The sequence below is a fragment of the Theropithecus gelada genome, chromosome 7a (genome assembly GCF_003255815.1).
Source record: "Theropithecus gelada isolate Dixy chromosome 7a, Tgel_1.0, whole genome shotgun sequence".
NCBI lineage: Eukaryota > Metazoa > Chordata > Mammalia > Primates > Cercopithecidae > Theropithecus > Theropithecus gelada.
In genome coordinates this window covers 24,125,765-24,153,508 of record NC_037674.1, presented here as the reverse complement: position 1 = coordinate 24,153,508, position 27,744 = coordinate 24,125,765, and the positions used below count along the sequence as shown (strand labels likewise).

The following is a 27,744-nucleotide window of genomic DNA, read 5'->3' as shown; positions in this document are numbered from 1 at the left end:
TCCTGAATGGCCTTATTTAGGACGACTTCATTTAGCTTTTCTCAGCCCTGAAACTTATAGAAGCCAGGGAATATGACCCGGCTATGCCAAAGAACTTGATGGATAAATTTTTTGAAGATGAATTTTAAAATGTTAGCATATATGTAAAATATCTTGCAAGACTCTAAATACTATAGGGATGATTTTGCTAGTTGATGTTTATATGTGGATCCGGAAGCATTTTGATTAGCTGATTGCTTATACTCAAATTAATTTTTCTCTGTGGATGCCAATTTTGTGGTGTCACAAAGCTACAATAACTGCTGAATTATTATGTAGTTTTTTTGTTTTTGTGTGGGGGAAAAAAAGGCACCCCTGAATTTTAAGGCTATGTACTTGAACCTCACTGAAGGTTTAGAAGAAAATGTTCTTTCTGTTCAGAAGTCTTTACTTAATATAGGTATAAAAGATTTGCTTCATTTTTCCTTGTGTAACATGTGGGGGTAGTCTTTTGCCTTAATGTAGTGATGCATGATTATAGACAACAAGTGGTACTACTTTTAAAAGACCTCATAGATGCGATTTTTTTTCTCTAGTGCATTTGTGTCTTTGTAGAATTGCTTTGCTACCTTTCATGTGAGGCATGTCATATACAAATATGTTGATGTGTCCTGTTTTGTTTTGCATATTGTGTCTTTTGTATTTCTTGTTTTTTATATCTCTCAGTCAACTCTGATATGGCTAATTCTCAAAATGATTTTTCAAGCACCTTGCATGTGGAGGTGAGCAATACATGAGGGTCTTGCGTGTTCATGTTAGCATTAAACAGATTTAAAGATGAAGATAACTTTTCATTGAAGAAAGTATCTTTCTCTTGTTGCATCTTTAAAAAAAAAAAATGGATTGAGAAAACCTTAAAAAAAAAACCCATCCAGTGAATATAAGAAATAAATATAGATGAAGAAGTATTCCCACCCACGTGGCTCCAACATACTGTATTCCGATTTCCAAATTTTATTTCACCAAAGCTTAGTTAAGAATTTGGGGCATTCCTTTCAGACCTCCCATAAAATATATTTATTTAACTTTTACTATACATATTTTGTTTAAGAAAGTTTTTCTTTTTTTTTTTTTTTGTAATTCTTAACATTATACTCAGATGTGTTTTATGGCCACATTTCATTTCTTTTGTATTAATGACAGGTAAAGTGGAAAAAAAATAACCTGCTATAGACCAAGGAGCATCTCATTTTTTTTTTTCCTGAAAGGTTTTACAGAGTATTTAAGGTCTTTAAAATCCACTTGCATAATGTTATGGGTTTGATTGATGTACTTTGGAGGGATGTAATCAAGTTGTTAATTAAACTGGTGCTTAGTTTCTTAAAGAGAAGTAATTAGAAACAGTTTCCCAAAAAAGTATTTAGTAACATAATATTTGATCTTCTAATTGTTACTTAATTTAAGATATATATATATAATGGGATTTTTAGGGTAATATTATTATATTGGGTTTTGAAGAAAGACAATTGCAGATAGTTATGGAAATCCTAAAAGTTACTGAATTATGTCTTACAGAATAGCTGATTTATTCATCTTTTTATCATATTTGAAATTTGAATGAATTAACTTTGTCTAGTTTATATAATAAGCAGATTGCTAAAACTGATTTTTTTTCTAGAAAATAATAGAGATAAATCAAATATTTAATATCAGGTGTAGTGTTATGCTTTTGCATGTGCTATCTATAGAAAACAGTCTTCCAACTCTTCTTTTACGCAGATGTTGTATGAGAGCAGAGTATTGTGTATCTTTTCATCTTTGGAATTAGATCTCTACTAATTAGTGACTCCCCCGGGTTTCCACGGGTTTCTACGTTATCAGAGCATTTAAGGGCTTCTAGGCCACCTGCTGCTGCTGCTGTTCTCATCCCCTGGCCAGAGTGCATCTGGCTACTCACATTCCCTGTGGGACGTCTAATTGACAATTCCCTAGGGTCTGATTACTGGTAAAACAGCATTCTGAGACTTAGTCTGCCTGCCCTGTGATAACATAATACGTTGATTGTACCATTATTGTGACTTGCTGTGTTTCCACAAAAAGGTTTTTTAATTCTACTGTATGTGTATTTAAATCTTAGACCTTTGTTTAAAAAAAAAAAAAAAAGCCTTCTGATATAAATCCTAAAATTATGCATTCCCCTTTACCCAAGTGAAATGATGAATATAATTTGTGTGGTACTTAAGAAGTTAGTTAAAGGAGGAAATTACGAACTTCTTTGACCTCTACAGTAAAAACCCACTCGTTCCAAGGCAGCTTTGGCTTGGTATCTTGTGTTTAAGTTGGTGTGATATTGATGCAGCCCTTTTGACTCAGTTGCAGCAGTTACTCACAGACCTTCCCCATGACATGCTGGATGACGACCTCTCCTCTCCCGAGCCCCAGTATTCGGACTGCAGCGAGGATGGCACAGACAGACAGTAAGCAGCTGAAGGCACTTTCACGTGTATATTGCAATTCTATAAGTCTTTTTCTTTTGATGAAGATTAATAATTATATGATTATAAAATTATAAATTGATTCTTAAAATTTTGGGTGAAGGTTGGAGGGAAAAATGTTACAATCTTGGGGTTCTTTGTGTTATCTATGTACAAATAAATGATAGGCTTTAAATCGAAAGTATTCCTTTTTCTCAAGACCACATCATCCTGAGCAATTGGAGATGAGCTGGAATGAGCAAATGCTGCCCAAATCTCAAAGTGTAAATGTAAGTATCTGGTGTGATGGTGACGTTGATGAGGGTGGGAATGGATCTTCGTGCTTTTGTTTTACTCTTGTTATCTAATAGGACTATAATGAAATTCAGAGTTTATATGCTGGAGAAAAATGTGGCAATGTCTGGGAAGAAAACAGAAGTAAAACTGAAGACCGACATCCTGTGTACCATCCTGAAGAAGGTGGAGATGAAGGTGGAAGTGGTTATAGTCCTCCAAGTAAATGTGAACAGACTGATTTATATCACCTTCCTGAAAACTTTAGGCCATATACCAATGGTCAGAAGCAGGAATTTAATAACCAACCAACCAATGTAATTAAATTTTCAGATCCTCAATGGAACCATTTTCAGGTATTGTAAAAACTTGACTTTGAAGAACTTGTGTGTGTGCACACACATTTGCGTGATGTTTGTATGTATTCAGGAAATGTATGTGAGTGCAATGGTAAGATGATATAACCACACAAAGTTCTGAGAGGGCACTTATGCAGGTTTATGGTGAATTAGTCATGGTATTTTCTGTTTACAGTCTAATACAATCATGATCTTAAGTCGGAAGTTTAAAATAGAGGCTCTTTGGACACAGTTGATTAAACATTAAAAGTTAAGTCTGCCAAAGAATAACTGTCCTCGTTTACTGCTGCTTCTACCACTGCACTGTGCTTTAGTGAGAAGCTATGTTCAGGTCTCTTATTGTAGTTTTTAAAGCAGTAATTCTGGGTAGGTGGCATTGAATTTCCTCAGTTTTCTTGCTTACCACTCATAACAAATTTTAGGTTAAGCACGTCAAAGCTGGTATCTGTTTTGTATGGTGATATAACAGCAGACAGGATGAATGTGAAGGAAAAAACAAAAAACCTTATTTTTCCTGTGGGAGAGTTTAATGAAGTAAGACCTCAGGATATAGTTAGTTGCTTCTTAGAATTTCTCGATGACAGCAAATACCTCAACAGCTAGTCTGTGTCACGCAATGACAGGATGGATTTTTTTAGGGCTGTTAAGTGGTTATTTTCTCTTAATTCTATCTCTGTAGAGTGTTACTCATCCCATAAGAGTTACCAAATATTTATTAGTTATGAGGCACCGTATTCCATGTTCATGTTATTGAATATGTGCATTCTTATGTTCCCAAGATATTGGCATAATCTAAATCATTTGTAATAAAATATTTGTATATAGTCTTATTAGAATTCTTGGGTTTTATTTATAAAATTGCCTTCATTGTGTGCTCAAAAGTAGAAGTTAGTTGTCTATAAATTATGTATTGCAGACTTTTAATTAATATTGTTAAGTAACAATAAGTGCTACTTTTGAGCAGATATATATGTGTGTGTGTGTGTGTGTATAAAACTTTGTAACTGTACCAAAAGTAAGTTCTGTAACATAAAATTTAGGTGTCTAATTCAGATAATTTTGGAAGAAAAGGCCAAATCTTGTCAGTTTCGTTTGTTATCTATAATAGCAATTTGGTTCATCACAGGGTCCCAGTTGTCAAGGTTTGGAACCGTATAATAAAGTGACATATAAACCTTATCAGTCTTCTGCCCAGAATAATGGCTCACCAGCCCAGGCGATAACAGGAAGTGACACATTTGAAGGCCTGCAACAACAATTTTTAGGAGCTAATGAGAGTAGGTATCAAGTTTATATTTATTTTTTAATACCACATAATTGGGGAAATTTGAACACACAGTGAATATATGAGCACATTCAAGAATTATTATTTTTTGAGTATGACAATAGAATTGTGCTTGATATTTCAAAGAGCCCTTATTTTTAGAGATACATACTAAAGAATATTTATGAATAAACTGACATGAAGTCTAGGATTTACTTTAAAATAATATGCTATTGAGGGGTAATGTTGGGTGGGAATATAGATGGAGCTGAATTGGCCATGAGTTCATAATTGTTGAATCTGGGAAATGGGTTTACCTAGATTCATCATATTATTCTCTTTACTTTCTTATATATTGGAAATTTTCCATTAGGAAAAGTTAAAAGACATTTTCTCAACTTTATATTTCAGTCATTCTAGTTTAAGTCTTTTCTCCTCATTTGTATAGTGGTTAGTATCCTCACCTACCATACAGGAGACTGGGGCTCATTTGAAATTTAAAAAAAATTTAAAAAGACTTTTTATGAACTTTATATATATTTTTTTGACTGAAGCCTAATTTGGAAAATGAAACATAGTTTTCAGTCTCAGATTTTTGACTATATAGAAGTGTAATTTAATACATCAGCACTATCATCAACTTTTTTGTTTTGATTTTAGTTTTTAGTGTAATAATTAGTCAACTCTGATACAAATTACTTTATATTCAGAATTACTTAGATATCAGGTTCAGTCGTGTGACATGTGCCAAATGTTTTTTTTGTATAGTATGTATATAAATATGAGAATGAAAAAAGTGCTTATAGCTGCTAGAGAATTTTGAGATGCAATGCTAGTATCAAAAAACAAAAATCCCAAAATATAAACCTGTATAGTGACTGTACTGAATTACTCTTGTCATACTCTCTGGCATACTAAATAGCTTCTAATTATTGTGCATATTGAAGAGCCAGTGTAATTCTAGAGTGTGACAGCAAGTGTTTTTGTTTTATTTTTTTGTTTTCCTTTAATTAGTAGGGGAAAAGTCATACTGGATATTCCGGCTTGCCTGGGCTATACCAAAGAGAAACCTGGACTTTTGGGTTGTGACTTCATAGTGTTGCTTCCATCTTACACTGGGACGGCAGGGTAGTTACAGGGGGAGGCCCACAATTCATTTTCCCCTAAAGGAGTCAACAGCAAATATGAGGATGGCCTCTCTATGTTCTTCCGTTTTTTGTGGAATGAGGAAGTGGACAGTGTATATGATATAACTGGTTTTAGGTTGAGTAAATGAACCTCACAGCAGTGGCCTGACATCTCCTTAGTGTTTACTCTTTCAGTTCCCTTGAAAAGTTGTATTTGTATCTCCTGGTCTTTCTGCATATAAAAACCTTTCCTCACCTTTCTTAACAGTCTGCACTTCTTCAAGTTGAGTTAGTTACACATTTGTCTAAATTTGACATTTGGAAGTTAATTAAATAATGGTAGTGCCAATTTAGTGATTATAGTTTCTTAGCAACAGTAGTTTAAAAAAACAAGTTCGGAGAGAGATGGGACTAGCTCTACTATAAGATCTATGAGGAGTTTGACTTGTATAAACTTTTCAGTCTTTAATTTTCTTTATTTAACCAGATCTCTTTTTAAAAAGAGGATGGAATTATTTAGTTAGCAAGTGGTTAAAACTCAGTAAATGCATTTATTTCTGATTGTAAGCTTACAGAAACATTGTTCTAGTAGGAAGTGAAGAACATTTATCATTATGTAGTTGAAGCATACCCACCAATCCTTTTTTTCATTTTTTTCCTGACTCTTTTTAAAGTGGTCCCCAAATGACTAGTTGTTTCTAAAACAAGACTTCAAAATCTTTTTTTTTTTTTTTTAAATTATGGATTTGAGGAGTACATTTGCAGGTTTGTTACATGGGTGTATTAAATAATGCTGGGGTTTGGCTTCTAGTGAACCCATTACCCAAACAGTGAACATAGTACCCAATGGATAGTTTTTCAACCCTTCTGCCCCCACCCAAATTCTTGATTAATCTATTCACTAGCTAATTAATTCAGTTATGTGCCAGCATCAATATAAATATTATGTTTTCCCCACTCCTGCCTAAAATAAAATATTTTGAGGCTATCTAGAAATTTTCTTTAAGAATGATTTTATAGAAGCTGATGTACTTGTTTTTAATTTTCTGAGAGCATATTACTTTATTTCATTGCAGTTGTTATATACTAACTTTTAATTGGCTAAAATGGTAGGTAGTGATTCAGGGTTATAACTTAAACCAGTGACTTTCAAACTTTTCTAGCAGTGACCCACTGTAAGAACCATATTTTTTTATTGTGATATGGGCTACAACATATATCTATATGAACAAGTATGTATAAATGAAACAAGTTTCACAAAATAAGACTGATTCTTACTACATGATACAATCTGATACATTCTATTTTATCTCTCTTTTTTTAATCCTAGTCATAATTCACTGAATTGATTTCATGATACTCTGAAAAGTTGTAGTCACAGTTTGAAAAACACTGCTTTAAATGAGTATAAATTTATATTTTGGTATGTTTTTATCTAATAAATTGTCTTTAATTCCCAGACTCTGCAGAAAATATGCAGATTATTCAACTTCAGGTTCTTAACAAAGCAAAAGAGAGACAACTGGAGAACTTAGTTGAAAAGTTAAATGAAAGTGAATGCCAAATTCGATATCTGAATCACCAGCTTGTAATAATAAAAGGTAAGATGCTGAATGCTGTCATTTACAGGGTACACTGAGCTAGGTATCTTGTTTCCAGTAACCTCATATTAACTACGAAGCTTAGAGAATAAAAGCACTTGGTCAGAGGGCTCATAGTGAGTGAGGCATAGCAAAACAAAACCCAGGATTTCTGAGTCTTGGCCTTGGATTACTTCTCTTTGGAACACACTGTTTTGGAGGTCAGGTGTGGTAGCTTACGCCCATAATCCCAGCACTTTGGGAGGGGCCACGGTGGGTGGATCACTTGAGATCAAGAGTTCAAAACCAGCCTGGCCAACGTAGTGAAACCCTGTCTCTACTAAAAATGTAAAAATTAGCCAGGTGATGGCAGGCATCTGTAATCCCAGCTACTTGGGAGGCTGAGGCAGGAGAAGGAGAATTGCCTGAACCCGCAGGTGGAGGTTGCAGTGAGCAGAGAAAGTGCCACTGCATTTCAGCCTGGGTGACAGAGTGAGACTCTGTCTCAAAAAAAAAAAAAAAAGACACACTGTTTTGGAGTCCTCATTTTTTTCCTTTCTCACTTAGGCTTTTAGAATCGTTGAACATTATTTAACTGTACTGATGGCATTCTGTCCTAAAAAGTTGTTGATTCCTTATGTCATTACTCTGGATGAAGTATTCCAACTTTCAAAGTGATTTGTGTTTAGTTTGCACTGCAACGTTTTCTGAGGCTACAAATTAGCGTAAATGTTTTAATCCAAATAAGAGTTAGTGATTGTGAAGTGCCATGTCTGGGATAAACACACAGAGTAAATACAGATTCAAATTATAATTGTTTACTCCTTGTGCTTTCTCTAGTTTTGGTCCATGTTGAACTTTCATTTGTAGAATAATTATGTGATTGAACTCTAGCTCATTCAAATTTAACTGATGGTGAAAATGTCTCTTTCTGTAATGCTCATAACATTTATTTTGAGAGAAGAACTTGTGAGCTGTTATAGCAAAGTACGTGGGAAGAATTTAACATTAGGTGAATGAAAGAGTTCATTGCAAATGGGTCGGGCGCGGTGGCTTACGCCTGTAATCCCAGCACTTTGGGAGGCCGAGGTGGGCGGACCATGAGGTCAAGATCGAGATCATCCTGGCTAATGCAGTGAAACCCAGTCTCTACTAAAAATACAAAAAAATTAGCTGGGTGTGGTGGCGGGCGCCTGTAGTCCCAGCTACTCCAGAGGCTGAGGCAGGAGAATGGCGTGAACCCGGGAGGCGGAGCTTGCAGTGAGTGGAGATCACGCAACTGCACTCAAGCCTGGGAGACAGAAAAAAAAGAGACTCCGTTAAAAAAAAAAAAAAAGAGTTCATTGCAAGTATGTGTAGGATAATTAGTCCTGCAGGGGTTTGTTCCCAAAAGGAATACAATAATATTTTTAAAGGAAGTAGTTCTGCTTCTCTAAAAAAATTTTTTGGTGTCAGGATTTTTTAAAAAATTTTTAATTTTAAATAATTTCTTTATTTGAGACTGAGTGAGGTGGCTCATGCCTGTAATCCTAGCACTTTGGGAGGCTGAGATGGGTGGATCACTTGAGGTTAGGAGTTCGAGAGCAGCCTGGCCAACATAGTGAAACCCCATCTCTACTAAAAATATAAAAATTATCTGGGAGTGGTGGCAGGTGCCTGTAATCCCAGCTACTCGGAAGGCTGAGGTTGTAGTGAGCCACGATCGTGCCACTGCACTCCAGCGTGGGTGACGGAGCGAGACCCTGTCTCAAAATAAATAAATAAATAAATAAAATAATTTGGTTTTCTCTAAATCAACTAAAGTTCATTTTTCTGAATTAAATTTAATTCAACAACATTTATATATGATACAGATGTGATATCTGATAGGGATTGTAACATTGGAGTCCCTCTACAGTAACATTATTTATATAAACATTTTTAATACCATAGATGAAAAGGATGGTTTGATTCTCAGCCTTCGAGAATCACAGAAACTCTTTCAGAATGGAAAAGAAAGAGAGATACAGCTTGAAGCTCAAATAAAAGCACTGGAGACTCAAATACAAGCATTAAAAGTCAATGAAGAACAGGTACGTATTTTAACTTATGTATGGTAAAAAAGTTAAAAGTTTAGTTATTTAACAAAACTTTTTGTAGGGTAGGACTAAATTTAGAAGAACTTTGAAGTTATTGACAAAGCATTAGAACTTAAATTTCCTGACTGAAATAGTTTCCTTCAGAATTGGTATCCCGAGAAGCTTTTTTAAAATTTTTATTTTTATTTTTCCTGCTGCTTCTCCATTTGGAGAACTGTTCTTTAGACTTGAGTTTAAAGTGGTGACACATTCACATTGTTTGATTAATGAGATAGCCATTTGATTTTTGGAAATAGTCATAAGTCATTGGTAGCTAAGCCTGGTGGTGGTTGATTCATTTTTTGGCAGAGGGCAGGGTTAATAATGAAAGTGACGGCCGGGCGCCGTGGCTCACACCTGTAATCCCAGCACTTTGGGAAGCCGAGGTGGGTGGATCACCTGAGGTCAGGAGTTCGAGACCAGCCTGGCCAACATGGGGAAACCCCGTCTCTACTAAAAATACAAAAATTAGCCGGGCGTGGTGGCAGGCGCCTGTAATCCCAGCTACTCGGGAGGCTGACACAGGAGAATCGCTTGAACCTGGGAGGCAGAGGTTGCAGTAAGCTGAGATCGCACCATTGCACTCCAGCCTGGGGGACGAGAGTGAGACTTCATCTCAAAAAAAAAAAAAAAAAAAAGAAAATGACTATGAAATAACGAGCTTGGTTTTGCCTCAGACTTGTAGCTAAGTCTGAGGATGGTTTAATGAAAGAGTTTAAACAGTGTTGTCTCATGTCTGGCTCGTCTTTATCCTTCAGGTCTTAGCTAAAAACAGTCACCTTTTCAGAGGACTTCTTATTCACTTTATATGTAAGGTAGCCCATAGCTGCATCCTCCAACTCACCTTCATTACACCATATTCTATTACTCTATAACTATCTGAAATGGTCTCATTTGTTTACTTGTTATTTATTGTATCTTCCCACTAGAAAGTAGTAAGAGCTTAGACCTTTTCTGTGTGGTCATTATGTGCTTAGTGCTTAGAACCCTGCCTGGCACAAATTATCTATGTCATTCAGTGGATGGATCTCTTAGCAATGAAAGCAGTATGGAACAAATAGGCAATCTCTGGAATAGAATGAAAAATAATTCTCTTTTGAAATTTTAATTTTTGTATGTAATATAGATTATTTTTAACTTTTTGAAAACCAATAGTTACTAGATTCAAAAGTTAAGTTGTTTTTATGTAGTGAAAGGTTATAACTTTGTAATCTTTTTATGTAAGCAGCAGAATCACCAAGTGTATTAGTTTCCTATTGCTGCTGTAACATGACCACAAATTCAGTGGTTTAAAACAACACAAATTTATCTCACAGTTCTGGAGGTCAGAAGTCTGACATGGATGTCACTAGGCTAAAATCAGGGTGTCGGCAAGGTTGCATTGCTTTCCGGAGGCTTTAGGGGAGAATCCATTTTCTTGCTATTTCCAACTTTTAGAGGCCACCTGTGTTCCTTAGCTTGTGGCCCATTTCCATCTTCGAAGCCAGCAATGAATGGCTGGTTAATAAGTCTTTCTGGTTCTGACTTTTCTGCCTTAGTTTTCCTCATTTATGGACCCTGTGGTTACACTGGGCCCACCTGGATAATCCAGGCTACTCACCTTATTTTAAGGCAGTCTAATTAGCAATATTAATTCCATGTACAATCTTAATTTTTCCTTGTCATGTAATATAACTTATTCACAGGTTTTGGGGATTAGGACATGGGCATTTCAGGGGGCTATGATTTTGCCTATAATACCAACTGTGCAGTTAGAGCTTTGAAAACTTTGTTTTTAAAAAGTGACCATTGACAAGTTTCATCAGTCTTTCAAGGAACAGTTGTCATTTGTCTATGACCTAACAATTGGGTTACCCCACACTTTGGTCATAGAGCAATGCAAACAGCACTGGGGCCATCACAGCAGCGCAGATTCCGTGCCTGATAGCCACATCCACCATGCTGCGCAAAATTCTCTTTCACTCCCCTCAGGTGACTACCAAATGTATTTTCTCAGGGAACATTGTTTCCAACAACTGTGGGCCTGGAGGTTCCCAGCTAGGGACGTTTTAATGAGCTTGAGCCATGTTGAGTGGAAACCCCTTCTCTGCTCTCATTAAAACATGCTTGAGTTTTAGTGTATAGTAAAAGTAAGTTTATTGACAGCACAGAGCTAAAATACTCTGTGTATATTTTAAACATGGATATCCTGGGTGTATTACTAGATGATCAAGAAGTCCAGAACAACTGAAATGGCTCTGGAAAGCTTGAAGCAGCAGCTGGTGGACCTTCATCATTCTGAATCACTTCAACGAGCTAGAGAACAGCATGAGAGCATTGTTATGGGCCTCACAAAGAAGTACGAAGAGCAAGTATTGTCCTTACAAAAGAATTTGGATGCCACAGTCACCGCACTTAAAGAACAGGTTGGGATGATTTCAAATGAGCAACTGTTATCAACAAGTAAAGCTGGTTAAGTTTTGTAACTGATATTTTATGGTTCATCATATAGAAATCTTGAATGTTTGTAGTAAATGTTAGATTGTGTGGGACGTGAGTGAAACTTAAAAGCCAGTGATATTGGCTGGGCACAGTGGCTCATGCCTGTAACCCCAGCACTTTGGGAGGCCAAGGCGGACGGATCACCTGAGGTCAGGAGTTCAAGACCACCCTGGCCAACATGGTGAAACCCTGTCTCTACTAAAAATACAAAAAAAAAGAATTAGCCAGGTGCAGTGGTGCACGCTTATAATCCCAGCTACTTGGGAGGCTGAGGCAGGAGAATCGTTTGAACGGGAGGTGGAGGTTGCAGTGAGCTGAGATTGTACCACTGTACTCCATCTTGGGCAACAGAGTGAGACTCCATCTGACCAAAACAACAACAACAACAAAAAAAACCAGTGATATTTTAATCTGAGAATACATCCTAAAGATATACTTTTGGAAACCCTACTTCTTCTTATATGATTATTAGTACTTTCTCAACTTTCACATTACTTGTCCTTTATTTGTAGAGTATTTGTGCATATTGTTTATATGGTCCTAGAATAAATCCAGACCAAAACAAATGAGTCTGCCAGCGGCTGGCTGGAAACTGAGAGGTTACCTTGGAAGCTTAATCGGTAGAAAGCCTTACTTGAGTCTGCCAGCATTTGGTAATTCACCTGTCAATACAGTCTGTTGAGAAATGATTCTTGGGAGGAAAGTAAATTTTGAAGACAGTATAATTTATGAAATAAAGAAGACAGCCTGATGAGATTAATCAGATTTGAATCTTAAAGAGATGTGTATCTTGAGCATATTGCATAGTGAATTTTTATTATTTTCACTCAAGGGGGAATAAAATATTGAAAGCTAATGTGAGTCAGGTGGTGAGTTTGCTTGTGCTCCATAACTCTAGGTAATCACTTGAGTGAATAACATTTCAGAATGCATTTTTCTTAACATAATTTCAAAATTGATTTGAGGGTATGGAAAATTTCACTACACTTAAAATTCATGCTGATTTGGGTTATTTCTGACCTGTATAGCTGCCTCTAATTTTTCCATGCTTTTAGGTAGAATTATATAGGAGTGCGTTACTGGCAATAATTGTTTATCATTTTATTTTATTTTTACATGTATTTACATGAGTTTTTATTGTATCTATTTCATTATGTATTTATTTTATATAGAAAAAACATTGTGAATTTGATCAATGTGGAGGATATATAGGAGCAGGGAAAGATGAAGGCCAGTTACGGTGGCTCATGGCTATAATCCCAGCACTTTGGGAGGCTGAGGCAGGTGGATCACTTGAGCCTATGAGTTCGAGACTAACCTGGGCAAAATAATGAAACCTTGTCTCTACAAAAAAAAAATAAACAATTAGCTGGGCATGGTGGCATGTGCCTGTAGTCCCAGCTACTTGAGAGGCTGAGGTGGGAGGATTGCTTGAGCTCAGGAGGTCGAGGCTGCAGTGAGCTGGGATTGCACCACCGCACACCAGTCTGGGTAACAGAGTGAGACTCTGTTTCCAGGAAAAAAAAAAAAAGAAGGCTATCCCAAATTATTGAAAAGTCTACTTTATAGAATATTTAAACAAATGGAATTTGAGATGTCGCTTCATAAATTTTTATTTTATTTATTTTATTTTAAAGTTAATTTTGGCCAAACACAAGGTAACATTGAAGTTAGTTGGACTTGGACACTAGCCCTTCTTGGATGACTAGAGAAGAATGGATCCTGGTGGCTTTTCCTTATTGGGTTCAGGGTCTCCATTCTCTGTTGACTTCAACACAGTTTCATTAGGGATGGGTTGGAAGGAATTTATAATGTTTTCTACTCCTGTGCCCACTGCATTCTCTGTTGTCCACTGCACGCCCCCCCCCCACCACTAGAAGAACTCCACACTAAAGTCAGAACAAATTCTTGATTCTGTGCTGGGTGGCCTTCAGACTCCTCAACACATAAATTGAAGGCGTTAAGGTATTTTCCCACTGTTATGTTCTTTTACTTTGTTTTATTTATTTATTTTTAACAGAGCATGGCACTGGTGTTAGGCTCTGCATATAATTGCATAGCTGCTTTGCAAAGTGGTGATTCCAAAGTGCCTAACAGAAGCCCAGACCTCAGCATCATGCCACATACCCATGTAACACACCTGTACACATAGCCCCTGAATCTAAAATTTAAAAAAAAGTCTGTAACTAGTATATTTTGAGAAATTTATGGATCATAAAATTATTAGAGTTTTTCTTAAGACACCAGCTTTTCTGGGTAGAAAAGATTGTATGCACTCACAACATATTATAATAGTTCTTTTTTTTTTTTTTTTTTGGCTGATTTTCCCTTGAATTTTTTTAGTGAGACAGAAAAGGTGAAAGAAATGGCTTCTTGGAGCTCACAGTGTTCCTCCAATGTCATAATTCTCTCCTAGTAAACTATCTCCTGGGCTCTCTCCATCAAACTGACTTTTACCTCCTGCCATTCATAGAAGTGTCATGTTAAGATCTCTGATTATCTCCTTGTTGGTATATTACTTTTTTCCTTCTGTCTCCTTGAAATCTTCAGCTTTTGGTGAAGTCATGGACTTCGGTTTCTATGTCATAACCTTCTACCTTTTCTTTAATGTTATATTTAAAGGCTCCACTTTGAACACTTTCTGTTGGCTTAGAGACTCCCACAGACATCTCTGTGTGTGGTCCAGTCCTCATTTTCCTGTGCGCTAGAACCCTGTCCAGTTCTTTTCCCTCCCACAGATTCAGCTGTCATCTCTATCATCTCTCTTTTTTTTTTTTTTTGAGATGGAGGCTCGCTCTGTTGCCCAGGCTGGAGTTCAGCCGTCATCTCTTTATCATTACACTTGTCTCAGTCTTGAAAAATGTCTGCTCATATCAATCTTGAACTACTCAAGCTAATCATGGCCAGCGTTGAACTTCTCATCCTTTTTTGATTTTTGGTATTAAAACTTTAAAGTTTTATGAGTATGAGCTGTTTTCCTGAACTTGTCAACAGGATACACCATAGTTTAATTGGTTGTAACATATAGTCAAATTATTGGCAGAATCTGCCTTTTCTTTACAATTTTTTTTATACCTACCTTTTCTTTAAGTTTGTTTGGTAGTTCCCAGTTCTTCGTTAATACTATTGTGACCTCCCCAGAATATAAATATTAGCAGTCTCCCCACCCCTTCTCGCTGTCATTACTGTCATGCTGTCATTAATATGAGCTCATTCATTGTGTTTACCACGTTACTTTGGTGCTTTAGAACCAGGTTTCTCAAGCTGGCCTGGAATTAGCAGCAGTGTGCCAGGAGGTTTGCAGTGCTGAATAAACATGGACTAGTTTCCAGAAGCTTCATTTTGCTCAAAAATTTAGTAGAAAAAATTTAAAGCAAACACAGCTTCATTATGAAATAGAATACAAAATTCACATGAATTTTTAAGCTAAAATGGGAGACTTCGGAGTCTCTTTGCTTCAAGGTACTTCTCTGTTACTGCTCGTATGGGATGTACCTTGTGTTAGAATCCTTAAGGTATTATTGGGCTTTAGGTTATACTATGGATCAGGCAGTAAAAGCCTAAGGCCTTTTCTCTACTTCAAAGCCCTTTCTCAGTATTCTTCTTATTTTTTATTTTCTTTAGGTTTTCTCGGGTAATTTCAATTAATTAACTTAATTCACTCCTCTGCCTCTCCCATGCTCTGCCGTTTGCCTGGAATTCAGCCTTTGTAGCCTTTTTTGAAAGAAAGGTGATAATTTCGGCAGTGTATTTATTCTACCTGGACTCGGGGCTCCCATGGTTCATTACACCCAAACACATTTTCTTTTGGAAGAAACTTGAGTATATTGCATACACACTCTGTATTTTATGTAATCCCATATAGTTACACACATACATATACACATTTACCCTATTTTTCTTTGTCATTTATTTTTCAAGTGTTTGTTACAGCACTTGATATGTCTAACGCACTGCAGAAGCACCTTCAAGGGGGCTGTTAAGAGAAGTAAGATGTCTAAAAGGTGGAGAAAGATAAGAGAGAAATAGATCAAGTTTAACAGAATTTCAGAAGAGGGAAAGATTATTTTTGGCTGCTCTTAATGGAATGAACTTTTGGCTGCTTAGAATACAGTGAGTTTTCATGTGTTTGTCTGTATCCTTACTGTTTTGGGATACAAATTGCATGATTCAAAGTAGTCTGCCTAAATATATATACATACACTTAATACTGACAGTATAAAATATGTATAGGAATGTAATACATTTTCTTTGGCTTGAATAAAATCTAATTTTTGAATAACATTGTCTTGTGAATATAGAGTCGAAGGAAACTTTAGCATAATTACAAAAGAAGCATAATTATTATTAGCATAATTACAAAAGAAGAAACAGACTGAAGAGCTGAAGCTTCACCCAAGCTCTTAACTCCCAGTTCTGTGCCCTTTACCTTGTAAAAGAGGAGATGCTCCCATGTGATGATCTTGTATTTGACATCAAATCTAATTATGTATCATAATTTTTAGTTTACTCTTTATTAAAACTCTTTACGAAAATGACTTGCTGAACTTTTTTTCTATTTAGGAAGGCATTTGCTCTCGTTTGAAAGATCATGTGAAACAACTGGAAAGGAATCAAGAAGCAATCAAGTTAGAAAAGACTGAGATCATTAATAGGTTGACGAGAAGTCTAGAGGAGAGTCAAAAGCAGTGTGCCCACTTGTTGCAGTCCGGTAGGTGTCTGGTAGGGCCACTGTCTCCCCAGAAGGCTGGTTCAATATGCAGAAAGAATATAGTAGGATCCATGAATTGTAAAAATCCAGAAGGGACAGAAATCACAATCAGCAATAAATTTCTTAAAAAAAAAAAAGAAAAGAAAAAAAATATATATAAAGGTTTAGTTTGTTTTTATTAAATAATTTGGAAGCTGGAGACCAATATAAAGTACCAAATAAAAATAACCATCATTCTACTGAGATAATTATTGTTAGTGTTTGAATGTATTTCCTTCAGATGAAATGAATGTACACACATAGACAATGCCCAACTTCTTTATGTAATGCATTTCTGAAAGCATACTAAAGCTGAACATGCAAAAAATGAACAATAAAATACGTTATAAGGTAATTTCTATTCCTGAAAACTGAAAATGATTGTAAAATCCCATTATATTTTGCTTTTTTAGGCCCAATATTTGATCATATAGTTCTATCCTTTGTACGACTTCTGTCATATTTCTCCCCTCATGATGGAATAGTGACTTACCTAGTCAGTGGAGGCCAGAGAGTTACATTTTTGTCATGCTTCAGATTTGTAATATGGTCTTTATGGTATTAAGTTTGAGACATATGCTTCCTATCATTTTAGTTTCAGCAGTTGTTTTATTTCTTATTAATTTTTATAAAATGATATTAGAGCAAAGAACAATAAAATCACGTTTGTACAAACACCGCTATATAGACAAAACTTCCCTGTTTGCTGGTAAGTAGCTCACATTGTGAAAGCAGGTCAACAGTTACTCATTAACTGATACATGAAAGTCACACTTTGGCATATGAAAGGTAATTTAGACTGTTGGTACAATATGTGAAAGGGTGGGTTATTCAAAAGCTGAAAGTACTAAAGTCAAAGACTGCCTAAATATATGTGTATATGTGTCTTGGTAGGGGGCAAAATTTGGATTATGCTTTATTAAGGGCCTCTCCCTGTTTAGTTTTATAGCCATTGTTTTCATTTGGCATTACTTGGTGAGCCTTTTTCCTGGCTGTTAAATGCTTTGAAAATATTATTTTCTTTATGCCATCATTGCTTCACTTAATCATTTCCCAGATGGTCATTTTCTTTTGAAACCTAAAAATGTCCGTTTTAAATTGGGAACAGTCCCCCCCCCCCCACCTTGCCCAGTACATTTAAAATATTAGGTTTCTAAAGTTTCAGAATTATAAACCTAATATACTTCATTTACATGTGGAGGTGGGGATGCTGGATAGAAAAGCATTTACAAAGAAGTTAAAGGCAGCACAATGTAGTTTTCTTATTGCAGGGTAGAAATGGGTTCCAAAGAATTTTTTCTTTGGCTTTCCATGAGTTGGAGTGTTATCCTCCTATTAAAGGACTTCTGGAATGTTAAGGTCTGTAGATAAGGCTGATTTGATTCATAAAAAGGTCATAGTAGCCCATGCCTTTAACTGCCCAAGGTCATATAGGATGCCATACTAAATCTGGGAAATGTCTGGCCCAGACCTATGCCTTCTGGGTCCCATGGGCTCTATGTATTCTAAAGAGACAGTAGTAATAAAGCAGAATTTTACTTTCTGTAGCCTCAGTGGATTCAAGTCTTCTGTAGATCGTAAGTACTTTGTCCCTTTACATTTTTTCAGTGTATCCTACGGTTCTTTCCTTTGCAGGGTCAGTACAAGAGGTGGCTCAGCTACAATTCCAGCTGCAGCAAGCACAGAAGGCACATACTATGAGTGAAAACATGAACAAGGCTTTGCAAGTGAGTGTTGCCACTTGGAAGAGACTCTATGGGTATCTGAATTAGGCAGTAGTTACATCACCTTTTTGAATCTTGGATTTCTTTGTATAATAGAGGTGGTTGGACCACCTTCAAACCAGCCCATGGGAGTTGTTCACCATCTCCTTCACACAGTTGGCAAGTCAAACCTAAGTCTGACTAATTGCAGAGCCAAGGCCCTGCACTTCCTGCCAGTCTCCCTGCCACCTCCTTCAAGTGGCATGTCCTTTCATCTTTGGGTGTATCCCAGAGATCAGTTCATCTGTGGGGGTGAGGAATATTGAATTTTGCTGCAGTTCTGTCATGTTCTCCTCCAGTGCTACTTAATTTTCCACTGGAGGGGGAGGAAAATATGGGAGAAGAGTTCCATTATTACCTCCACCGAAAGAGGTATTTTGCCTTTTCACCACTGGCAGGCTATAGTACAACACGTTCTTGGCAAACCAGCGTACTTTGTCCTGTACTATAGTAAGCCAGAAAGTGCCACCATCAGCATTTCAGTCCAAGGAACACACCACTTTCCACAGAGGACAAAATCTAAGAGACAGAGGTGTGAGAGGAAATCCTTATGTTTGTTTTCTCATTCCTTTAGGTTTTACTTGAAAACCTGACATATGCTGGCCTTTATAAAGTATAATGTATACTAATAATATATTTGAAGAAGTTTTTTTGCCTTCTGTTGATCATTAAAACAAATTTTGAAATATAGAATGACTGATTTCTTCATATAGGAAAATAATGAAAATTATTTTTAATAATTTTGTGTTGTAGGAAGAATTAACAGAACTAAAAGATGAAATTTCTCTCTATGAATCTGCTGCAAAACTAGGAATACATCCAAGTGACTCAGAAGGAGAATTAAATATAGAACTCACTGAATCATATGTGGATTTGGGTATTAAAAAGGTCAACTGGAAAAAATCCAAAGTTAACAGGTACGGAAAGAATATTTTAGTTTACTGTAGAAGAACCAACATTAATAATACTGATGATGCATGCTATCTGTTTTAAGGTGAAAGCGTATTATTTTCATATGTTAACACTGTATATTGAATGCAGATACCTTGCATTTATCAGTGATATATGAAAAATATACATTAATTTTTCCTAGGAACCTTACTATAACTTTACTTTTAAAGTGGAGATTGTTTCTTTTATACTACTGCTTAATACAGATATTTTAGCAATCTCATAGAAGGAAGTATTTTATCACTCCTGCCAGAGACTGACTGGGGAGGGAGTAGTGGTGGTGGTAGAAGGGGAATTAAACAGTGAAAGGACTCTAGAAGCACTTGCTGCATGGAAGGTGCTTTCAAGGCTCTCGGAATAGAGTACAAAAGATGAGATAGGAACTGTCCTTCCCACAGGGAGCTTACGTGTTTTCTGGTCACGGAGAAAGAAACATTCTTGGAAACAACTAAGTGCTATGCATTCAATGTTATGTGTGATGTATAAAGGTGGGATTTACACATTTCCTGTACTGGTTTTGGATAGGGAAGAGAGATACGATGTTTGGAGGAGATTGTATTTAGGTTAAGGAAAGATTTTTGGATGCGTTTAGCCCTTACCGCCACCCTTTTGTTTATAGTTTAAGACGGAGTTTGCCATCATTACTGAATAACAGTTTCCTGAGAGTGTTTAATACATATTGTATTTCAGGTATTACACAACTAAATACAAATATATAAATGTCCTGAAAAGTTTGCAATACGACAGGTTTTAGAAGTTACATATTTTGAGACTGTGATTCCATTTTAAGAACAGTAAGACGAGATTCAGTAAGTTGAAATATAAAGTGATCAGGTGATACTGTGAAAGAAGATAATATTTGAGTTTATTGTAAGGCTGCATTTATCTAGAGGTCTGTCTTCAGGGACTGTCATCCCTACAAATCACAGCGCTACTATCCAGAAGGAAGCAAAGAAGAAAATATCACAACTGGGCCGGGCGCGGTGGCTCACGCCTATAATCCCAGCACTTTGGGAGGCCGAGGGGGGCAGATCACGAGGTCAGGAGATCGAGACCATCCTGGTTAGCACGGTGAAACCCTGTCTCTACTAAAAATACAAAAAATTAGCCGGGCGTGGCGACGGGCGCCTGTAGTCCCAGCTACTCGAGAGACTGAGACAGGAGAATGGCGTGAATCCGGGAGGTGGAGCTTGCAGTGAGCCGAGATCGCGTCACTGCATTCCAGCCTGGGAGACAGAGTGAGACTCAGTCTCAAACAAAAAAAAAAAAAAGAAAGAAAGAAAATATCAGAACTGGATTATATGATGTATTTAGTAGGAGCCACCTTCAAGTTCTTATCCCAGGACCATATTGACTTAAGATTTATTTGTACCCCATGAATTGTCTGATTTCCTAACTTACTGCAGAGGGCTAGGGCAAGGGTTGGGAAAGATAGTCCTTCAGCCAGCAGCTCAACCTTAGCAGGGAGAAAACTATGGAAACCCAACAGGCTGGAGTTGCTGAGTATCACAGCAAATAGCTCTACACATTTACCTATGTTTGATCCACATCAGAATGTCCACAGTTATGATCCCAAGTTGTCAAAGAAAGACTTCAACTTTGGTCAGTAAATTAAAGCAATAAACGAAGTGCATTATATCTTTTTTAGACAGATTTATATAAAATGTTAATATAGTCACCTGGAAAATTCACTACTGTGAATGCCTCATTTCCTGCTAATGCCAGATTAATTCTAAGGGGCTTGTGGAAAGAGCATGGGCTTTAGATCCAGATTGTTTTGAATAATAGTTTTGCCATTTTATTACTAGCTTTGTGAGCTTGGACAAATTTCTTAGCTTTTCTGAGCCTGTTTTCTTATCAAGCTTAATATCCCTAGGAGGTTAAACTGAGGATTAAAATAATGAATATAAAAGGCCTCATGTAACACATTCTAACATATATTAGGCAGTTGATAAATGATGGCTGTTACTATTGTTACTCAGTAGATGGTTGATTAAAACAGCACTAATCAGATTTTATATTAAGTCACATGAATTTTATATTAATTCAACACATACTTTGTAAAATGTTCTTAATCCTCAACCTCGTGAAAAATATCAAATCCAATATTATTATGTGAGAGTTGGAAAAACCAGAGTGAACTCCTTTGCTCAGTAAGGCTGACAATTAGTAGCAGAACCAGTACTTGAACCCAAACTCCTGAGAAAGGTTCAGTTATCTGTCTGTTCATATTTACACGTCAGTTAAACCTTTTTGCCTTAAACTCCTTTCTTCATGTCTTTTATTTTTGAGGATTAAAGACGTAGTTCATGCCAAAAAAGATTTTTCTCCAATTTGTGATTACTTTTAGTTTCTGCTATAATTTGGGAATTGAATAAATAATACGTTATGTATATTTATCTTTTCAAATAGTTACTTCTCCATAATGTCTATTAAAATATATTCTGCTACCTTTACACTTTCTATTTACTTAGTGCTCATAGCCAAAATCCTGTACTCATCTTTTTTTTTTGAGACAGAGTTTCGCTCTTGTTGCCCAGGCTGGAGTGCAATAGCGTGATCTTGGCTCACCACAACCTCCACCTCTCAGGTTTAAGCAATTCTCTTGCCTCAGCCTCCTGAGTAGCTGGGAATACAGGCGTGCGCCACCATGCCCAGCTGATTTTGTATTTTTAGTAGAGACGAGGTTTCTCCATGTTGATCAGGCTGGTCTTGAACTCCTGACCTCAGGTGATCCTCCCACCTCGGCCTCCCAAAGTGCTGGGATTACAGGCTTCAGCCACTGTGCCTGGCCTCCTGTACTCATCTTAAAGCACATTCCTATAGATAATAAACCTGAGATACCACATCATTATTATAGTAAAAGGAATGATGGACGCATTCAGTGGGAAAGTGAAGAATAAAGCACAGTGTGATTAGTCACTGAGGCTTAGCAAAAAGACATCCAGTGAAGCACAAGATAAGCGAAGAAACGTTTTGCTTGTAGTCATCCCACCCGCCAGCAGTCTAATAGGTGATATTTTAGCTTCGTGGAAAACTAAAAGCAATTATACTCAGATCAAATTGAAAGGAGATAAAGGAGAGAAGATATTTGTCCCTTTCCCCTGGTCTACTGTGATTCCTAGAATAAGAGGAAGCAATAATTTTCCTGTGTTGGGAATTTTAGTTGACTTGGGCTGCTTTCAAATCACTGACCCAAATATTGGTGGCTACAAGCTTTTATTACCACTACCTCCTCCCTCAAGCTACTGCCTAGTAAATTTTTAGGGTTTAGCCTCAATGTTCTATTTTACATTCATGGAATTTGAGTAGCTAAAGCTGCATGCAGCTTGCAGACAGCTTCCTCTCTCCCTTATTATAGTTGGCTGCTAAGCTCAAATAATAAACATTTAACAAGTGGAATGCCTTTTCCCTTTGGTCTTCTCAGCAGGCTTCATAAGGGACTACAGTTTATTTGGATTTAGGAGAACTGACTTCCATAGGGCTCAGTAGTGAGCCTTTTTCAGGATTGGTCACCACCACTGATTTTTTTCCCCTTTGAGGAAAGAAGAGAAAATTATTTTAGCAAGCGCTTTCTCTCTCTCTCTGACTTGGCTCCCTCTAGGAGTACAGGATGTGCTATTTCAGTGGTCGGCATTCCGTAAGAAAAGAAACTGGGGGATGCATAATTTGTTAACCGAGCAAAATAATAATTCTGCTTAAGGTTACTTCACCATGTCTTATAGCACAGGAAGTTATATTGTAAAATAGTTTATATTTCTTATAATTTATATTTTCTACTTCAATGGAAATAGAAGTGGTTTAAATGAGATCTGTATACAGACAGACTACTTACACAATATATATATATATATTACATATACAAAAGTCGCAGAATGCATTGCAAAAGCTCCTTTTATAACATTAAAAAGCCTACCTAATAGTTTATGCATTTTCTCTCTCTCTCAACACACACAGACACACACACACAGTATTCTAAGATTTTATTTGGAATCATCCAAAACTGAAGAACAGTAAACATTTTAACTCAGGTACTATTATTTTTGTTTCTAATAAAGGCTTTTAAAAATATTTTTGGAACAGTTTTAATTTACAGAAAAATTTATGCAGAGTTCCTATATATGATATGCTGCATCCGTTTTTCCCTACTAATACCTTACGTTAGTATGGTACATTTGTTAGAATTAATGAGCCAATATTGGTATATTATTATTAATTAACATCCAGGGTTTATTTACTAATGCCCTTAGTTTTTATTTAACATGCTTTTTCGGTTTTGGGATCCCATCCAGGCTACCCCTTTACATTGAGGGGTCGTGTTTCCTTAGATTTCTCTTGACTTTACTTGTTTTTGATGACCTTGACAGTCTTGAGGGATACTAGTCAAGTATTTTGTAGGAAGGCTCTCTATTGGAATATGACATTTTTCTTATGATTATGTTTTTCTTATGGGTTTTGTGGAGGAAGACCACTGAGACTTTCATCACATCATCTTAAGGGCAGATACTGTCAACTGTTTATTTATTTTCAAAAGTAATTTAATTCTCCATTATGAAAAAATTAGAAAATACAGACTAAAAAAGAAGAAAATTTGATTTTCTAATCAAAATTTCTAATCACCAATAATCTCACCTACTTCCCATGAAGAAACTGCTATAATATTTCAGTATAAAACTTGCACATCATCTGTTTTGTTTGTTTCTGAAAGATAAAATAGTCCCAGCTACTCGGGAGGCTGAGGCAGGAGAATGGTGTAAACCCGAAAGGCGGAGCTTGCAGTGAGCTGAGATCCGGACACTGCACTCCAGCTTGGGCCACAGAGCGAGACTCCATAAAAAAAAAAAAAAAAAAAAAAAAAAAAAGATAATATTGATAATATTTCTTTATAATGTCATTTTACTAGTATATTCTGAAATCTTTGAATGTCAGTGAATATTTTTATATATTACTTTTAGTGAATATATAGATGAATGAATCAGTTTAGTTACTAAAACACTGTTTAAAAGTTTTATTATAAATAATGCAGTATCATTGTTATAAGCATCCTCGTAGTCAAGTCTTTATTCACATCTTTATTTCCTAAAGAAGTAGAATAATTTTCTTGCTAAGTGGTGTACACTTATTTGAGTTTTTTGATGCATATTACTAAACAACCCTAAAGTTTACATTATTACCCATGTCCTGAGGCTGTCCCTATTTTTTGGTAACCTAGCCAGTATTGAGAGTTATCACTTTTCCTGTTTATAATTTTTATATAGTTAGATTTGTCACTCTTTTCATTTATGGTTTCTTGATATTTAAAAATAAGGTATTTCTCTAGTACTTTCTATAGTTTTATTCTGCTTTTTAAATCTTTCAAATTGTGAAATATACACATAAAGAACATGGAACATAAATATACAGCTTAATCAATTATTTGAAAGTGAATATTCGTGGGACCACCACCCGGGTCAAGAAGTCAAATTGCCACGAGCTGCCCATATTCTTTCCTATTGTAACCTTGAGGCTAACTACTGTCTCATCTATTAGGGCAATCATTTTCTGTTTTTTTCCCTTAGCTTTTTCATGCCCAGTTATTCACACCTAAGCACTACAGATTTTTAGATTTGCCTTCATATAAAGGAAACTCATACATTAGGTGTTCGGGTTTTCTTTCTTTTTTCTTTTTTTTTTACTGTTTTATTGAGATATTATTTCACACACCATAAGAGCCACTCACTTAAAGAATACAGCTCAGTGGTTTTCAGTATATTGACAGAACTGTGCAGTCATCACCACACCTAATTTTACAGCATTTCAACATGCCCCCAAAGAAACTCCATGCCTATTACTAGTCATTCCCATTACCTGCCTCCACAGCTCCAGACAACTAATCTACTAATCTACTTCCTGTCTCTCTGGATTTGGCTGCTTTGTGCATTGCATATAAACAGAATCGTATAATATTATCTTCTATGAATTTTCTTTACCATTTCTTCTCAAGCATGTCCGCTGCTTGACAGAGTCTGTTTCCTTTTATGAAAATATCCTTATATTTGTTTATTATACAATTCCTGACCAATTGTTCTTCTATTTCAGCACATTAAAGCTACGTTGGTCCACTCTCTCTGGACTCAATCGTTTCTGTGAAGAAATTCATTGTTATTTGAATTATTGTTTCTGTCAGTAATGTATACTTTTTTCCTCTTGCTGCTTTAATAATTTTTTTCTTCATAGTTAGTTTTTGGTACTTTGATTATGATATGTTTAGGTGTGTTTTTCTTTTAGTTTATCTCATTTTGGGTTCTCTGAGCTTCTTGAATATGTAAATTTATTACGTCTTTTACCAAATTTGTGAAAATGTCAGCCATTATATTCCTTAAATACCTTTTCTGTCCCTGTGTCTTTGTTCTCTCCTTTTGGGTCTCCAGTTACATGTATGTTAGATTTTTTTGGTATTATACTACAGTTTCTTGAGGCTATGTTCATTTTCTTCTATAGTTTTTCCTTTTTATTTTGGATAATTGTTACTGGACTATTTTCATGTTCTCTCCTTTTTTTCTTGTCATGTATACTCTATTGAGCCTATCTAGTGAAAGTTTTGTGTTTTTTTTTAACTTTTGTTTACTTAATAACATTTCTATTTTGTTCTTGTATCCCTTTTCTTTCTCTGTTAAGAATTCCTATTTTTTCATTCACTTCAGGTATCTTTTTCTTTACTTCATAAAGCAGAGATATAATAGCTACTTTAAACTTTTCAAACTCTTTTAGTGGTAGTTTCAGCATTTGGATCATTTGTTGATTGTCTTTTAAGAAGTGGCCACATTTTTCTGGTTAGTTGCATGTCAAGTAATTTTAGATTGTATACTAGACATTGTGAATTTGTATGGGTGTTTTAAATCTCAGTTCGGTTCTCCAAGCCTTTGCCACATTGCTTTGAATCCAACCTGTGTATGCATCCCTCAGGGGTTAGTCATTGTGAGACTTGAATGTGTGGTTTAAATTTCAGTTAAGTTTTTAAAATCTTTGATATGCTGGTTTGAGAGTTGTTCTGTACATGCATAGTTCAGGGCTTAGACTGAGGCTTGTACAAATTTATACACAGAATTCAGGATTCCTTTCTCTGGTTCTCTTCTCTTTGGGAGTCTTCCTACACTCTCTTATCACTGGGTTTCAGCAATCTGACATTGCTGTGATGTATACTGGTTTTCTTTGTGTTTCTTCTGCTTGAGATTCACCAAACTTCTGGGTTTTGTGGGGTTTTCGTTTTCATCAAATTAGGAAAAATTTGGCCATTACTTTTCAAATATGTTTTCCATCCTGCTCCTCTTCTGGGACTTCAGTTACATATGCTGGAAAATGTAATATGTTCTGTGTATGTCTGTTTTAGTCTTTTTTCTCTTTGTTTTTAATTTTATAGTATTCTTGCTATATCTATATGTTCACTGATCTTCTGCAGTTTTAAATATGCTATTAATCCCATCCAGTATATTTTACTTTTCAGATATTACAATTTTTTCTATAAGTTTAATTTGGGTCTTTCTATATCTTCCAGTTTCCTCCACATGTTCATATCTTCCTTAACCTTCTAGAACATATGAAATATATTAATTCTATTGTCTGTGTCATTGACGGGTTAGTTTCTATTGATTGGTTTTTCTCCTGGTATAGTTCATATTTTTTTCCTACTTCTTTGTATGCCTGATAAATTTTGATTGAATGCTAGACATTTTGAATTTTGTTTTGGATGCCAGATATTACTATATTTTTAAAAATACTGTTGTACTTTTTCTGTGACACACAAGTTACTTGGAATCAGTTTGATCCTTTCGAGGCTTTCTTTATAGACTTTAATAGATCAGGTTTAGAACAGGCTTTAATCTAGGGCTAATTTAGCCCCACTACTAAGGTATTATTTGATGCCCTTTAAATTAGTAAGTCTTTGCATTATGGCTCATTGAAACACAGCATATTCCCAGCCTTATTCATTTCCTGTGTTTTTTTCCCTAGCCACACGTATACACACAGATCTCCAGAGCTCTTTCTCTGTGCAGCTTCTTTTTCCCCAGTATTTCTCCCCTTCATATTCTAGCCACTCTGGCCTCCCCAAACTCTGAATTCTTTCTCTGAAACTCAGTGAGATTACCGGGCTCTGTTTGGGTTTCATCTCCCTGTGCTATGGTCTGGACACTCTCCAGGCAGAAAGCTGGGGTAATCTTAGAGCTCACCTTGTTTGTTTTCCTTTTCTCAGGAATCACTGGCCTCTGCTGCCTGTTGTCTAGTGATTGAAAACTATTATTTTATTTGCTTTATTTGGTTTGCTAGTTTTTTAAGGAGGATGATAAAGTTAGTCTTGTTAATTCATTATGACAAGGAAGCAGATAATCTTCCAATCTTTAAATTTATTGAAACTAAAATTGGGTTTAAATTAGCATGGTTTTATTTTTGTGTTTTTCTAGTTACTCAGATATTCACCCAGACTTGTGTTTTAGTGAGTTGAAAAAAATAACAGAAATTGTTGGTTAGGATGGCTAGTGTTTAGTATTCTTTTCTTCCTTAATATTTATGTTGTTTCTGTTAGAGTCATAAAGGGCGTGTATATACAGTGTGCAATTTTCCAATAACA

The 27,744-nt window shown here is 36.0% G+C and overlaps 1 protein-coding gene across 1 annotated transcript in view; it reads left to right on the top strand.

The window, feature by feature from the left end:
- CEP152 (centrosomal protein 152) overlaps window positions 1-27,744 on the top strand; it is a 73,228-nt gene that overhangs the window by 11,145 nt on the left and 34,339 nt on the right. The window contains exons 3-12 of the mRNA XM_025390242.1: window positions 2,353-2,456; window positions 2,674-2,743; window positions 2,825-3,103; window positions 4,233-4,383; window positions 6,958-7,098; window positions 9,010-9,149; window positions 11,399-11,599; window positions 16,239-16,386; window positions 18,061-18,152; window positions 18,942-19,105. Of these exons, the coding sequence (XP_025246027.1) occupies window positions 2,353-2,456; window positions 2,674-2,743; window positions 2,825-3,103; window positions 4,233-4,383; window positions 6,958-7,098; window positions 9,010-9,149; window positions 11,399-11,599; window positions 16,239-16,386; window positions 18,061-18,152; window positions 18,942-19,105 (1,490 nt within the window). The remainder of the gene's footprint in view (window positions 1-2,352; window positions 2,457-2,673; window positions 2,744-2,824; window positions 3,104-4,232; window positions 4,384-6,957; window positions 7,099-9,009; window positions 9,150-11,398; window positions 11,600-16,238; window positions 16,387-18,060; window positions 18,153-18,941; window positions 19,106-27,744) is intronic.